General features: G+C 33.2%; 1 protein-coding gene across 2 annotated transcripts in view; it reads left to right on the top strand.

Annotated features, from left to right (window-relative positions):
• DIAPH3 (diaphanous related formin 3) overlaps positions 1 to 15,487 on the top strand; it is a 496,891-nt gene that overhangs the window by 180,374 nt on the left and 301,030 nt on the right. For both annotated transcript variants that reach the window (XM_050766531.1, XM_050766532.1), the window contains 5 exons: positions 174 to 292; positions 3,294 to 3,358; positions 9,721 to 9,825; positions 13,019 to 13,327; positions 14,148 to 14,262. In XM_050766531.1, the coding sequence (XP_050622488.1) occupies positions 174 to 292; positions 3,294 to 3,358; positions 9,721 to 9,825; positions 13,019 to 13,327; positions 14,148 to 14,262 (713 nt within the window). The remainder of the gene's footprint in view (positions 1 to 173; positions 293 to 3,293; positions 3,359 to 9,720; positions 9,826 to 13,018; positions 13,328 to 14,147; positions 14,263 to 15,487) is intronic.

Genomic DNA, 15,487 nt, shown 5'->3' with positions numbered 1-15,487 from the left:
GTGATGACAATTGTATTTACTCTCACTTCCATGTAAAATCTGTTATGTCAACTGTTGAAACTATATTACTAATAAATTATTGAACTTGAAATCAATCTTAGCAAAAAAGTTTTGTTTTGATGTAAAGTTACACTAATGATTGATTGTACATTTACTCTTTTCTTTGGTTTTAGGCAACAGTACTTCAAATTAATTGATGAGTGTGTATCCCAGATTGTATTGCATAGAGATGGAATGGATCCAGACTTCACATATCGAAAAAGACTAGATTTAGATTTAACTGAGTTTGTAGGTGAGTATTTCTCTACTATTTAAATGGAAATATCTTATTGTCTCTTATTCTATGAATGAGCTCTAGGGTATTGGTTCTCGGGTTGTGTATCTGGACTCCTGAGGGCCCTAATTGTCAAAACTGTTTTCATAATAGCACAAAAACATTATTTGCCTTTTTTATTGGGTTGGTATTTTGCACTGGTGGTGCAGAACAATGGTGAGTAAAACTCCTGGCACTTTGTTATGAATCAAGGCAGTGGCACTGAACTGTGGGAGTAGTCATTGTCATCTTTACTGTCAATAAAACAACAAAAAAACTGCCATTTTTTACCTAAGAATGCCTTTGATAAGGTCCTAAAAATGTTAACTTTATTAAAGATGGACCCTTGCATACACATTGTTTTAATATTCTGTGTTAACAAATGGGATTTATACATACAGTACTTCTGCTGCATATGACCAGTGCCTGATGTTACAAATTCTCCATAGGCAAAAGATCTATTAAAAGAGTTCAATAAGAAAATATTTGTGTAATTGAGTTGCAAGCAGAATTGCCTGCCCCGCCGCCAAAGCCTTTTTTTTTTTAAACTTGGGAATGACTCATACAGACGACAGCTTCTGTAACTTGAGAGTTGTTTTTTTTTTTTTTAAGATAATCAGAGCATTATTACTTAGTGTTGTAACATTTGAGTTTTTATTTACGTTTTCGTCAGGCACTTGCTTTCTTAAAAATGAAATAAAATGAGCCTATAACTTCAAAGAAAATGGCCGATAAATATGCTGCCAATGAGAAAATTTGAGTTTTTAAGTGGAAATCTGAATTTTGAAAAATTTGTATTTGCTGCTTTTAGGCTGACAGGTTCTCAATACTAAAATTATTTCCTGATGTCACTGGTGTTATTAACCTGATTATTCGTTGTGATATTGTAGAAAGACATGTTAACATTTGGAACATTTGCATGACTCAGCACACCATTCTTTTCCATATGACCAGTGCCTGATGTTACAAATTCTACATAGGCAAAAGATCTATTACAAGTGCAACATTTATCAAGAGATTTTAGGGTAACAGAGTACAAGTTAATTGATATGATGTGTGATTCCATATATCATATATGTTTAAAAATGCAACATTTATCAAGAGATTTTAGGGTAACAGGGTAAAGTTAATTGATATGATACGTGATTCCACATATCATATGTGTTTAAGAAGTCACCATTTGTCAGATTTCGATATAACATCAAAGAAGATTATCCACAATGATTTGAAAAAGCTATTAAAATACACCTCTCATTTTCAGCTATGTATCTGTGCAGAGTTGTGTTTCTTTTCATATATTATCTGAGTCCAGGGAGAAGAATGAAATATAATTAGTGAAGAACTAGATAATAATGAAAATGCTTGTTTCTCTCTATAAGAGATAAACAATTAGAAGTTCCTGTGGTGGGGGGAGTGGGAAGAGGACGCAGAAATTAAGGAAATGGTGCTGTAAATATGCAGCACACTAAAATGTGGAATGATTTTGAATAGTATCTGAAAAAATTTATTCCACTGAGTCATTTAGGAATGGCAGCTGAGAGGTTTTTTTCACTGAGCTCTTGAGAAGGAAATAAAATATTTGAACACCATTTGCCTGTATAAGTGATGCATGCTTACATAGTTTTAATAAATTAATTGTATTTACTGATTTTTAAATATTTAGAATAAACTCATAAGTAAATACAAAAGATTTAAATACAGAAGAGAATGTCATTGTATTTCTATGAATAGGTGAGAGAAGAACCAAAGTTGGACAATAGGGGAAAAAGGTGTTGGAAAGCATAAGGCACAGATAATTTGACATACTATAGCAAGAATTTTAAGTTATTGTTAAGGTAATGGGAATCAAAATTAAATATTTCATGCTCTGGAGTAATCCAATTTAGTAAATATCAAAAATTAGGATTAGATAGAGAACAAACACTGTTTTAATCTTTTATACCAGAATCTATAATGTCTTAAATAGATAAATCAAGAAATAATAGTTATGTACATTTTATTTAGAGTTAAGAAACTAACCACCAAAATAATCTGGTATAGAAATGGCCATAAGAGGTTGCATTTAGGAAGTGTGATTGAGATTTGGATGCAGTAACTTTGTTGACTTATTTTTTATTATAAATTCTTCTGTAATACATTTTTATAAACCTTGTTCATGTATCACTTTCATTCAATAAAAAAGAAGGGATAGCATATATTATGGGAAATCCATATGAATTACTTGTCCTACATTGTGTTCTGTCATGTATATATATGGGAACTTATTTAAGCAATTCATTATTGATGGGCATTTAAGTTATTTTCAGGTTTTTTGTTTTTTTTTGCTAACATCAGAAAATATTTTAATGATTATTCTGGCCTAATGGACAAGTCTTTGAAATGGAATTGCTAGGTTAAAAGAAAATCCATATTTACAATTTTAGTACATATTGCCTAGTTTTTCATCAGCAAAGTTCTTAACTTTCAGTATTGGTTTCCTCATGTCAACTCCAACACTTGGCATTATCAGTCATTTAATCTTCACATTCATATTGTTAATTTTCATATTGATAGGGAATAATAAACATTATTCATCTGCTTTAGTGATTTTTTTAGTATCAATTTTTCTAACTTTCTGTTTATTACTGTTGCCGGGTTTTTTTTTGTTTTTTTTTTTAGCTTGGTCAGACATCATCTTTTTTCTTTAAAATATGTTCCAATTGGTGATAGAAATACTTGAGTGTTATTACAATTGAACATTCTCCTTTTGCCTGCTAGAAGTTTAAAACTGTTATAGAGTTTGGCTTTTCCTGTTTTCTGTTTTCTGGTATCATGCTTAGAAAAAGCCTTTTTCATTCCAACATTATAATTTTTTTTCCATTTTATTTATTACTGGTAGTATCAGTATTATTTTCTATGATATTTTTTCTTTCTAAACTTTTGAAGTCATAATGAGTTTAAGAACTATCACATTAAAAATTTCCTGTCATTGCAATTTTAGACATTTGCGTAGATCAAGCAAAACTAGAAGAGTTTGAAGAGAAAGCATCAGAACTTTATAAGAAAGTAAGTAGTTTTGACTAACTTTGTAGTACTCTCTGGGGAACCACTGCAGGCATGCTTCTGCCTCAGGGAATTTGCTTGTTATTCCTTCTTTCTTCTTTATCTGCTTCAGGTGTGTGCACAGATGCCATCCACCAAGGAGGACTTTATAGACCATTGTATCAAAAAAATCTTAACTTCCCACTCCCAACCTTGACCTTCCCTATTCTTTCCTTATTTGTTTTCTTTCAATATATTTATCATCATCTGACATGCTACATAGTTTAGTATTTACATGTGAATGAATTATCTATTTCACCCTAAGAGTAAACTTTGAGGCATTTTGTTGCTTTATTTACTATCCCTGCACCAAGAACTTTTCCCGGCCCTTTGTAAGAACTAAAAAGATACTTTTTGAATGAGTAGATGATTGAGCAAAATGTATGTAATCAAAATTTTAAGATTGTGGTAATTCTCAAGAAATCATATTATTTAGGCCCTTAAGAATGAAATGATATATAAAAATTTTAAGAGAAAAGTTAACTTGCTTTTAGTTTTGATTAAAGTTGTTTCATTGTATTAGTCCAACTTTATAAAATTGCCATGTTCATGGGTCATAGCTATTGGATATTACCAGTTTTGTTTCAACCCAGTAGTATTTCTAACCATCCAGCCAATTCCTTACTTTTCTTTAACCCATTTTTGCCTGAGATTGCAATTTTTTTGAGTTTTGAAAAATCAGACATTGGCAATGACCTTGAGCAGTAGGATATAAATAACTCCCACATGCTCAGCGTTCCAATAATGGAACAGTAGGCATAAATTTAAGGTACTGTTTTGTCCTTTTATCTCTGGCTTAACAAGTACCTATTTGACTTTTAATTTGTTGTTTCAATTCTTTGCATTTTAAATAGTCAATCTGATTTGAATTATTCAGATGGTTTTTCACATTGAAGGAGTGATAATAATTATTACTACTATTGCCCCCATGATGAACCCACAGCGAACATTTACTAAGTGAATATTTACTGTGTGTTAGGCATCATGCCAAGGAATATACGTTTTTGATGTGGCAGATACTAAATGTATCTTGAGGCAGTCACACATTTCTATAAACTTTGAAGATAAAACTTAAATTATAGGCACTATTTCGGAGGTTAAGACTAACTTAAGAAAAACATTATAAATGTCCTCAGGGGCCTTAAGGTTCTGACTTCACCAAACGCTAAATGAGAGGTTGTTATTTCCCAGGCCTTCGGCTGCAGGTTAGGATTACAGTTGTGAATATGATATTGTCGTTGCTCTGAAGTGACTTAGTTTAGTGGGGGAAACAAATTAATGGATCATTTAAATTTAGTCTCATAGTGTTACAGTGGATAGATGTTCGTGTTGTGGGGTGACCCTTCACCCAGCCAACGTTGCATTCTGAGCTCGATAAGCACTTTAACTCTTTATAGGAAAGTAGTAGTAGACTTTCAAGTGCTTGATTTGGATACATCCCAGATAGTATAAATTTGATTTTGTTTCCATTTTTAGATATATAGTATGTATGAATGGAGTTAAAACATGAATGGAGTTAAAGTTTCTCAACAAATTTTTAAAAAATATTGTAGGCTTTAAATATGAATAGAAGAAAGACCTTGTTCAAGGTTAGTTGTCTCCTTTTAGTCAGAAATTATATGTCTTAGGTGTATTCAGAAAATACTATTTGCTCCATAAAATATTTCTATTGCCATATCATTTTGTATATATCAGCAAAAACTTTGTTCTGATAGCTTTATAAGGACACATGTAAATACTTTGCTTTAGGCAGGAAGCTATCATGGTTGCTAGACACATTCTTTATTTTGGTGCATAAATTTGAAAAATGAAGACCAGAAATGTCAGAAAGTATATAGAGAATATTGAATTACCAACCTTCTTGTACAGATGCACTCATACATTCACCCTAGGGAATGAAATTAAGCAAAGCCTCAACCTTAACTGTGTTTTTCAACATTTTTTGCGTGTAATTTTGTAAGTGTAATATTGCTCTAGTAACCCTTTTTGGAGAAGAAGGCTATCATATCAGTTTTTATAAGGTGTGCTTTTAATGGAGATTCATTTTGTCCTCAAGGTTACAGTGATTTGACTATAGATATTACAAAAATTCTAAAGCAAAGTTTATATTTCAGCTATCTTTTTATAGGGGAACATGTGTAAATTTATTTTTTCATAAGTAATACTGTTACTTTCAGTATGAGTGAGTTAATTTAATAAGTGTTCTTAGAGTTTACCAATTATGACTGTGGTGGTTTTTATAATTTTTATCTTAAGTCCCGAAATAATTCTTTTTAATTATGAATTTTAGTCTAGGGTTTATGAAATAGGATAGTGCACATATTGATATTGTAGTAAGGCTTTTTCATTCTTACTCTTATAAGAAGAACAATTTTTTTTCTTGCTGTGTAGCAGTGAACTTTGTCTTAGTTGTCAAAAAGAGAAAATGACCTCTCAAAGATTTCTGATGCTGGGAGAGTGACTATGTTGACACAGTCATTCAACATATAAAGGAAGACTTGATGGGGTTGGCTCATCACTTCGTTCAACAAATATTTATTTGACTTTAATTATAAATGTATGACACTGGAAAGGTGATGAATACAGTGGAAAAGTTTCTGATATTTATGAGCTTTCAGGTTGGTGAGTGTTATTGAGGTGTATTACAGTAATATGTATGTTGGCGATTTTTTGTTACAGTGTGCAATTGGTGTGGTAGACAAACCCTATGTGGTATGTAAGCCCAGAGGAAAGGTCCCTTACCTAGTCATGGGTGGCCAGGGAAGCCTTCTCCAAGGAAGTGATGTCTAATCTGAGCCTTGAGGAATCACTATGAAGAACAATGCGAGATAGCCAAGAAAGGATGTGTATCTAAATTTCTTTTGAATTTCCTCTACATATCTCAAGCTGAGCATATCCAAAACCAAATTTATCTTTCTTCTCCCTAAAAATATCTTTTTCTCCTGCATTTTATAACCTTATTTATTTTCCCCAAATAACAACACTTTTTTTTTCCAGCCTGTAAAACAACAAAACCCTGTAGTCATCTTAGATATACTCCTCTCTCTCATTTCCTTCATTCAGTCAGATACTAACATTTTTGGGTTCTGTAGTCTTTTTTCATTTCTTTGTCATTACCGTCTCCTCCACCTTAATTCAGAAGGCCTTCAGTTCTCTCTTGGATAACTGCAATAGCCTCCAAACCAATTTCCATGCCTCTAGTATGTCTTTTTCAGCCCATCTTTCACACTGCTGCTGGTTGAGTTTTTAAAAGTAAAATTTTGATTATGTTATTTACTTATTATACACACCCTAATAACTCTCCAGGATTTTTAAGAAAAAAGGATTAACTCTTTGGCTTACTGCAAAATTCCTTTCAGCAATTTTATTTCTGTGTACATCCCTGGCTTTATCCCCTTCAGTTTGTTCTCATATCTCTTTTTGTGCCCCTTACAAAGTATTGCTTGTCATTCATCCACACGCTGAAATGCTGGTAAATTTTTCAGACTTTGAGGTCAAGCATCATTCCTCCAGGAATCATTCCCCAGCTTTCAGTCTCTCTCTCTCTGTCTCTCTTTATTGCTGGTATTTTTAATGGATTTAGGGTTGTTAGTTTGCTTTTACTTCTCCACCAGCCACTGTGCTTACTAAAAAGTACACTGATCATATTCTGTTTAACTGTGTCTCCAGAACCTACCACTCTGAAGGGGCATATCTCGGGTGTGTTGTTAAATATTTATCGTGTAACGGGAAATAGGTAGATTAGGGCCAGATCCTAGAGGGTTCTTAGATAGTAATGATTGTAATGAAGTCACTGATAGTTTAAGAACAAAGGAGTCGTGTTATTTGAGCTGCCTTTTATAAAGAATAGCAACATTCAAAAAACAAATCTTATAGGGGGAAACATGTTTGGTTTTGAAAATATGTTTTTTTGTCTGTCTTGATAAGTTTTCATTAAGTGGTTGGAAATATATTCATGGACTGATTTGTAGCCTGGAATTCAGATGAGAAGCTGAGATATTGATAGGGATTTGTAAGCCATCAGTGTATGCATGGTGATTTAAACATGGGTGTGGAAGATGAGACAAGTAGGAGGGGGATGAGGAAAGAGTCCTATAGAGTGCCAACATTAGTGGGTTGGATTTTGTAGAAACCCATAACAGGAATTGGTAGGAGCACTCAAGGAGTAGCAGGAGAACCAGAAGTGTGTGTTGTAATGGAACATACAGAAAAGAGGTTGAATATGAAGGCCTATTTGTAGGTATTTATGCTATAGAACTGGCCTGTCTAATATGGGATGGTGGAAATGTTTTATAATCTATATTGTTCTACATGGTAGTCATCAGCCATATGTACCTATAGTGTACTTTTTAAAATGGCTGGTGTGACTGAGGAACTGAATTTTTAAACTTTATTTTTGATAATTTGTGTTTACATTTAAATAATCATTTGTGGTCAGTGGCTATGATATTGAAATAGCATGGCCCTAGAGAGACCACCTAAGATGAGACTGAGAGAAGTCCAGGGAATTTGGACTTCTGGAATTGGAATTTGGTAAGTCAGGGTTTTTAGAATGAATTATAGCTAAGTTGTGACAGATAATGACATGAATGGAGTTCAACAGGTCAGAAAAGTGAGTATGGTTTAAGAATACTCTTTGAAAAAGTTGACTTTTAAGCTAACGAGAGATTGGTAAGAGGGGTTATAAGGAGTAAAATGAGGGATGAAAGTACAAAGGGGTTAACTATGCAAGGACGGTGTGAAGGCAATTGATTTAGCAAGTCCTTAGGGGGAAGCACTGGGTGACGGGGGAAGATGGGCGGACCTCTGAGACTCATGCATGGCTTGTTTAGTAGATTAGTAATTTGATTAGATTTAGGCTTAGAATCTTTTAAATTATTTAACGGTAAGAGTGGTTTGTAGGAGCTGTAGTAGTAGTGAGGAATGGTAATGTTGCTGTGGCTTAGATCAACTGAAGGACACTTGGACAGTTTTTACCTATTAGTTTTTGTTAATAAAGGAACACAGGGTTGAGACTGAGAGGATCAGTAGTCTGAAATTTACCTTCCTTCCCTGTACAATGGGAATTAAAGCGATATTTCTTATTTCACAGAGTTTTTGTAATGAAATCTAAGAATGCCTCTTTTTGTGCTTTAAAAACTATAAAGTATGGGGGGAGATAATACATGTGTAGGGTTAGGGGGTATGTGGAAAATCTCTATTTTCTGTTCAGTTTTGCCTTGAACCTAAAAACTGCTCCAAAAATTCGTCTGTTAAGTAAAACTGTAAAGCATTATCTACACGTTAATTGCAGGGAGGTGGCATAGTTTCATTTGAACTCAGACTCTGAAGGCAGGAAATCTGGCTTTTTAATCTCACATCTTTTACTAGCTATGAAGGACTAGCAACTGCCTCTGTGTTATTAAGGGCAAAATAAGATTCCCTTTATAAACTAAGTAAAAATAAAAGCCCTTTGTAAACGGTGGAGTTCTACATTGTTGTTATTTTCCTAATTGAGGTTTGAGTATATTTAAAATGTAGAGGCCACATTTGTGAGATAGTTGCATTTTTTTGATGGATTTTTTTTTCATTTTTTTTTTTTTAAAGAAAGTCAAATGCTCGTGTTTGATTGTGAAACAAAAAGGAGATTTTTAGTTATAATAATGACAAAGTTGAATCTATTTGAATGCAAGATGAGAACTGGTGATTAGTGGATATATAAATTCTTATAGAAAACTCACTGGATTCACCAAATATTATTGTTCGCTTTTTTTTTCCAGAAGGTATTTCACTAGGGACTTTGAAAAATTAATTTATCATTACTTTCCCAATGATATTTGGAGATATTATGTTGTTATAGGAAAAAAAGTTAGAAACTGAATAGAATGGAGTTGTTTAGTAATAAAAAATATTAAAATGGAATCCCCTAAATCATGTTGATATACTTCAGATAAGTTTCAAGAATAAGTTTTTGCCAGTGGGGGGTGCGAGGAATTCGTACAATGCTTTGCTCTCTATTATTTTACACAAAGTCACAATAATATTTAGAGACTTTGAAGAAAATGCCAAGGTTACAGACAACTGTGGCCAGTTTGCTTTGCAGAGAGGTCACAGCTTTTGTCTGCGGCTTTTTTCTGCCCCCTTGTGAATGAATGATTTTGGTTGGGACCTGGAGGAGCCTAGAGAAAGACTCTCAGTGACTTTTCAAAACTCTACCACTCCTTTCATAAAATCAATTCAGGAATTTGTGTTCTACTGGCAGATCATTCGAGTCATATTTCTGTAAGAAGAATAGTGCTTTTCATTTTCATCTTTCTGTTTTTGTTATTATTTTTAATTTGTTTCAGTTTGAAAAAGAGTTTACCGACCACCAAGAAACTCAGGCTGAATTGCAGAAAAAAGAGGCAAAGATTAATGAGCTTCAAACAGAGCTACAAGCTTTTAAATCTCAGGTAAAATTCCACTTCGAGTGAATTTGGGTATTAAAAACAGTGAGGGAGCAAAGGTTATGTTATATCTTCATAGCATCAAAATGTTTAAACTTTAATTTTGCTTGTATATTTTTATAGCCTTATTTATATGTACTTGTGTTTTGCTTTTTTTTTGGTCTTTTTTTTCTATATGTATGTATATCTGAGCTTTTACTAATCATTCTGCTTTCTTATGTTTTGTTTGGGTTTTGTTCCTAATGTCACATGTTTCCTAAGTAATTAAGCATAAAGAGTAAGAAAATCTTTTACTCTCAGATTTGTTATTCATCACTGATCTTTATCCCACCACAGGAAATTATTGCTCAAGCTATTTATTTTTCAAAACCTTCAGCCTAGGGGTCCCTTGCAGTAAAAGATAACCTCTAGCTGAATGAGAACATTTTCTGATAATTTTTCAATTTCCAAAGTAAACAGATTTAAAACATGACAAAAAAGAGAGTAAATCTGGATTATGAAGCAGATAGCTCCCATGCACCCTCTACATATAAAACATTTAGATAGCAAGAAACACATAATCTGCATGCTGTATGTTGATGTAAGTAAGGAGGTAGAATATTCATAGCTAAATTTCTTCATGTAGATTTACGTACAGGATGATGAGCAATAAGTATAGTTTTGCTATTTTGCTTTCATCTTAATTTATGCTTATGTTGAAATAGTCTCAGGTATACTGTATCCTCTCTTATTGGCAATTTTGTTTTCTTTTAAATGCTTAGTGGATAGTTTTGTTACTGAGGCTGTCTGGAGATACCTTAAGAGATAGCTATCTGTTAATATTCAATTTGAGAAAAAAATTAAAATCTCCTATCTACAAGAAAATTATTCTCATTCATCTTCGTTCTTTAGTGCTGCAAGAGGGAAGTATCACAATTTATTGAATTTTTTTTTTATCTTTCCCATATGGCTCCTTGTCTCTCATATTGAAAGAAACATTTGATTGTGTCTGTACTTCAGACTGAGTTATAGACAATGGCTGAAATATTTATGACAAGTTTTTCTTGGTCTGGGCTAATGTAAATTTAAGAACTTTCTTTTCTTTTTAATTATATTCAGTTGAAGATTTATTTGTAAATCTTCTCCAGAAAATTCCAGTTTATAAAAAATGTATCCACCATTTTTGGATAAGTTATTGCTGCACAGTGCTTTTATATGATAGGAATAAGTATATGTTTTGAAAGTGAGATTAAATCAAGGAATCTCCTAAATTGTTTTAAATTGTATGCAGTGATGACCCATGTTTATGGCTATGAGAAGAAAAGCTAGAATTAGATACTTAATATTGGCCACCATATGCTCATGTTGGAACAACTGGCAAATTCTTTCTTTGGATGCTGGTTTATTTCTTATGAAATGAGGACATTTATCTTAAGATCTTTCTTTTTGTTCAAAGCTATGCGGACTATGAAGAGTATGAGTAAAATATGTTCTGTTATCTGTGATTTGACTCCTTTGCTCCTGTAGTCTCTTCACAACCAGGTACTTTAGGTGCTGGAGAGACATAGTGATGAGCCGATAGTCACAGTGTCTGGCCTCCCAAACCATATCTTCAAGTCAGTCTTCACACTTTATCAAATGAACTATTCTAGAGCAGAAATTCAGCCATATCTTTAAGACACTGATAGTTAATTATCAAATACATTCAGAGGTTGGTACCATCTTTGAACACAGCAACCCAGATTACCACTGAACTGGTTTTTCTTTATACTTACTGGTTTTGATAAGGCATGCTTTTGATTTGTGGCCTCAACTTCTTTTATAACACTGTTTTCTTTGATTTCAGACGTCATTGATTTCAAGCTTTTGTACATGGTCTATTTTTCATAATTGTGCCATGAAAATTTAAAATTATGTAACATTTATTAAAGGCCCACCATGTGAAGGGCAGTTAGAATTGAAGTTTGTAATTTCAAGAAGCTAATCATATTACAAAAGTTATTTATTAACCCAGAATATCTTTTTTGTATCCATCGAAATGCATCTGTTAAATTCTTATTATGCCATGGAAACATGAGGACAAAAGTGACCAGTGGACACAGGCGGTTCTTTTTCACCCCTGATTTTACCTTGCTTCTCTGTGGCGTTTGATTCTGCAAAGCAGTCTTTTAGGTGGTGCTCTCTTCACTCATGGTTTTTGACCCTGTGCTTGGCTTTTTCTTTTCTTGTCTTTCATGCATTTATGCTATACATTTCTTCCATAGCTATCATGTACCATTCACTGCTTTAGGTGCTGGGGAAAGAGCAGTAAATAATACAAGATAGTCACTTACCTCATCAAGCTTATAATCTGTCAAAGAGATAAATGCTAATAATTCCTTAAATAAATTAACACTTTTGATAAGAGCTATTGAAAAGTACAAGGTGCTATGAGTGTATAATGAGTGGTCAGATAAGGCTTTCCCAAGGAAGGGACCTGGTAGCTCAGACTGAAGAGGCTAGTAGGAGATGGTCAGGTGAAGAGAATGTTCCAGGCAGAGAGGGAGCAGCATGTCCAAGGGCCCTGAAATTAGCATGAGGTTGGCACATACACGGAATTAGAAGAAAGGCACCTGCAAGACCAGATGGCAGGGACCAGATCATGACATACTTATATAGACCCTATGAAGAATTTTAATTTGTTGTTGTTGTTGTTGTTTTCTCAAGTGCATTAGGACACCATTGAGAAGATCTGAGCAAAGGCATGATGTGGCAATATCATTTAAGTCCTTTTTTTGAAATCTTATTTTTTACTTATCACTTAAATGCTTGCGTTCCATAGAACTCCGTGCATAGACCCTTTGTCATGCTACATATTCTCTCCATACTGTGAATGAACTTCTCTGCTTCCCTGACTTCAACTGTTTTCCAGAGACTACTGATTTTCAAATCTTCTAGATCCACATACCCATTTCCCTCCTGGACATTTCTACCTAGATGGTCATACCTGCCTCAAAACAGGGAATTATACTTCTGGCAATTATGTTTTTATGAGGGAAAAAAACCTGCAATCTTAAATTAGAAGAAAAATTGTTGGAATTTTGAATTTTGGTTTAACCATATGAAATTACTGATGTTTAATTATTTTGGTTTAAATGAATACCTTATTTTTGAGTAAAGTGCATATTTACAAGTTTTTTAGACATGTTCTTAGTTATGTCTCATTGTTTTTTTTCTCCAGTTTGGTGCCTTACCAGTTGATTGTAATATTCCTTTGCCTCCCTCTAAAGAAGGTGGAACTGGCCACTCAGCACTTCCTCCTCCGCCTCCACTGCCTTCTGGTGGAGGGGTGCTGCCTCCACCCCCTCCCCCACCACCTCCTCCACTTCCAGGAATGCGGATGCCACTCGGTGGTCCTGTGCCTCCACCACCTCCCCTGGGATTCCTTGGAGGACAAAATTCTCCCCCTCTACCAACCCTGCCATTTGGGTTGAAACCAAAGAAAGAATTTAAACCTGAAATTAGCATGAGAAGATTGAATTGGTTAAAGGTAAAACAAATTAATAGAGGAAAATACTTTTACCTAGATCTAAATCTAATTTTGGATTTATATATACATAATTTCTAATGGAATTTAATTTATACATAATTTAATTTATATATATGTAATTTCAAATGTCGCTAATCAAAGTGACAATAAAATAGCGTTTTGTTTTGTTTGTTTTTTTTTTGTTTTTTTTTTTCTTAAAGTATTAGGATAAAGCCCTTTGATATTGACTAAGACTTTCTGGTTTATAAATATGGTGAGAGTTGATGTTGTTCCAGTGGAATGTGATTTGTAATTAAATTGATAATTAAATATTATTGCAGTGAATCCTATGTTTATGAAGCATTTCTCAAAAAAAAAAAATGATGGTGTTCCTAGGAAATTTTCTCTATTGATAGATGTTGGGAAAGTGTTAACTAGTTGTCAGAAGTTAATGTCTAGTCAGATCGTAAGAATTCAGACTTCTGCAGAAAAATGGTTTTATGGTAACAGAAACATGGAAAATGCTGTATAATGTATCCTGCCCTTCAAGATGTATATAGTGCAGGTAAGAATTGTTAGAGACTATGAGAAATGCAATTGAGAAGAAGCTAATTAAATCATATTTCAAATCCTCAACTATTGGATCATGGAAGCGTTTTCTTCCTAATAAGACGTTAACATCCTGCAGAACTTGTATCTCATTGAACACACTTTGGGGAAAAATCTTACAGATACAACTTTATAAATTTCTGCTGGTAGCTATGATAGTCTATGCATAATGCTTGGCCTTGGACAGGTGAACACTCACCTATTTATGAATTAGTCTTCTCTCTGATTGTAGATCAGACCTCATGAAATGACTGAAAACTGTTTCTGGATAAAAGTAAATGAAAATAAGTATGAAAATGTGGATTTGCTTTGTAAACTTGAGAATACATTTTGTTGCCAACAAAAAGGTAAGTTTTTGATTATTTATTAACTTATAATTTATTGATTATAATTATTATTATTTAATTAATTTAATTTTAGAATTTTAACATGATACTTTTTACATACCAATTTTTAGAAAACATTGGTTTTTGAATCCTGTACATGATATTTTTACATTCCTAATGGGCAAATAAATGGTATAATGAAATAAAGTGCTTAAAAAGTAAATTCTGTTTTAAAAATACAAAAGGTTAATATAAGATTTTGATTATTAAATTTTCTATATAATATTATTTTTGAAGATATTCCATTGGGATAAATTAGACTTTTGTAAAAGAGGACATTTTCAGAGACAGTTTTGGCATGAGAATGTCCTTTAGTTTGAAAAATAAAAAAACAAAATGTGTGCTTTCTTTTAGTTAGAATTTTACTACCCTTTAGTATTATAGTGACTTGGGGGGCTAGGAGAGGGATAGCATTAGGAGAAATACCCAATGTAGATGACGGGTTGATGGGTACAACTAACCACCATGGCGCATGTATAACTATGTAACAAACCTGCATGTTCTGCACATGTATCCCAGAACTTAAAGTATAATCCAAAGAAAATTACAGTGACTATCACATAATTTAATTAATTGCTATGAGTCACATGGGATAGAAATATCAAATTTATAGTGTCTTAAGAGTTAGCTTGAAAGAGAAGTATCTAAGTAGATTATATGATCTTTTCATTAAAAGCAATGGCATTCATTTTCCAGAATGTTTTGTGATAGGTTTTACCTATGCAGTGTGATTTTTAAAAAATTGTTTAGGTATTACGTAAGTCTGAAAATTGAACTTATTTCATCCAGTTTTGTGGGCCTGCTACTTACATTTCAAGACTGATCTCCACACAGAATTTTTAAGTATTATATAAAACTTACATTTTAGGTCTGTAGTGCAAAACACTTAGATCAATCATTACCTTTTAATTTTCCAAAAGAACTTTTTAACTGTAGACTTATGCCACCTATATCCCTGGGCTCATAGAACAAAGGAAGAGGTGGCAGGGAGAGATTGTACTGGGTGGATACAGGTCAGAGACTTTTGTGTAGAGGGTTGAGTTGACTTCTTAAATGTTGACTGTTATCCAGGCACCATGCTAGATGCCTTATACATCTGATTTAACTTGAGCACAGCAGCCAAAGAATGTTGGCAGATATTTTAAAAATGTATTTGTATTCCTTTGAATGACTTTCTGAAAGATTA

The sequence above is a fragment of the Macaca thibetana genome, chromosome 17 (genome assembly GCF_024542745.1).
Source record: "Macaca thibetana thibetana isolate TM-01 chromosome 17, ASM2454274v1, whole genome shotgun sequence".
NCBI classification, from domain to species: domain Eukaryota; kingdom Metazoa; phylum Chordata; class Mammalia; order Primates; family Cercopithecidae; genus Macaca; species Macaca thibetana.
Note: the sequence above shows the minus strand (reverse complement) of the source record. Positions and strands in the feature narration are given on the sequence as shown.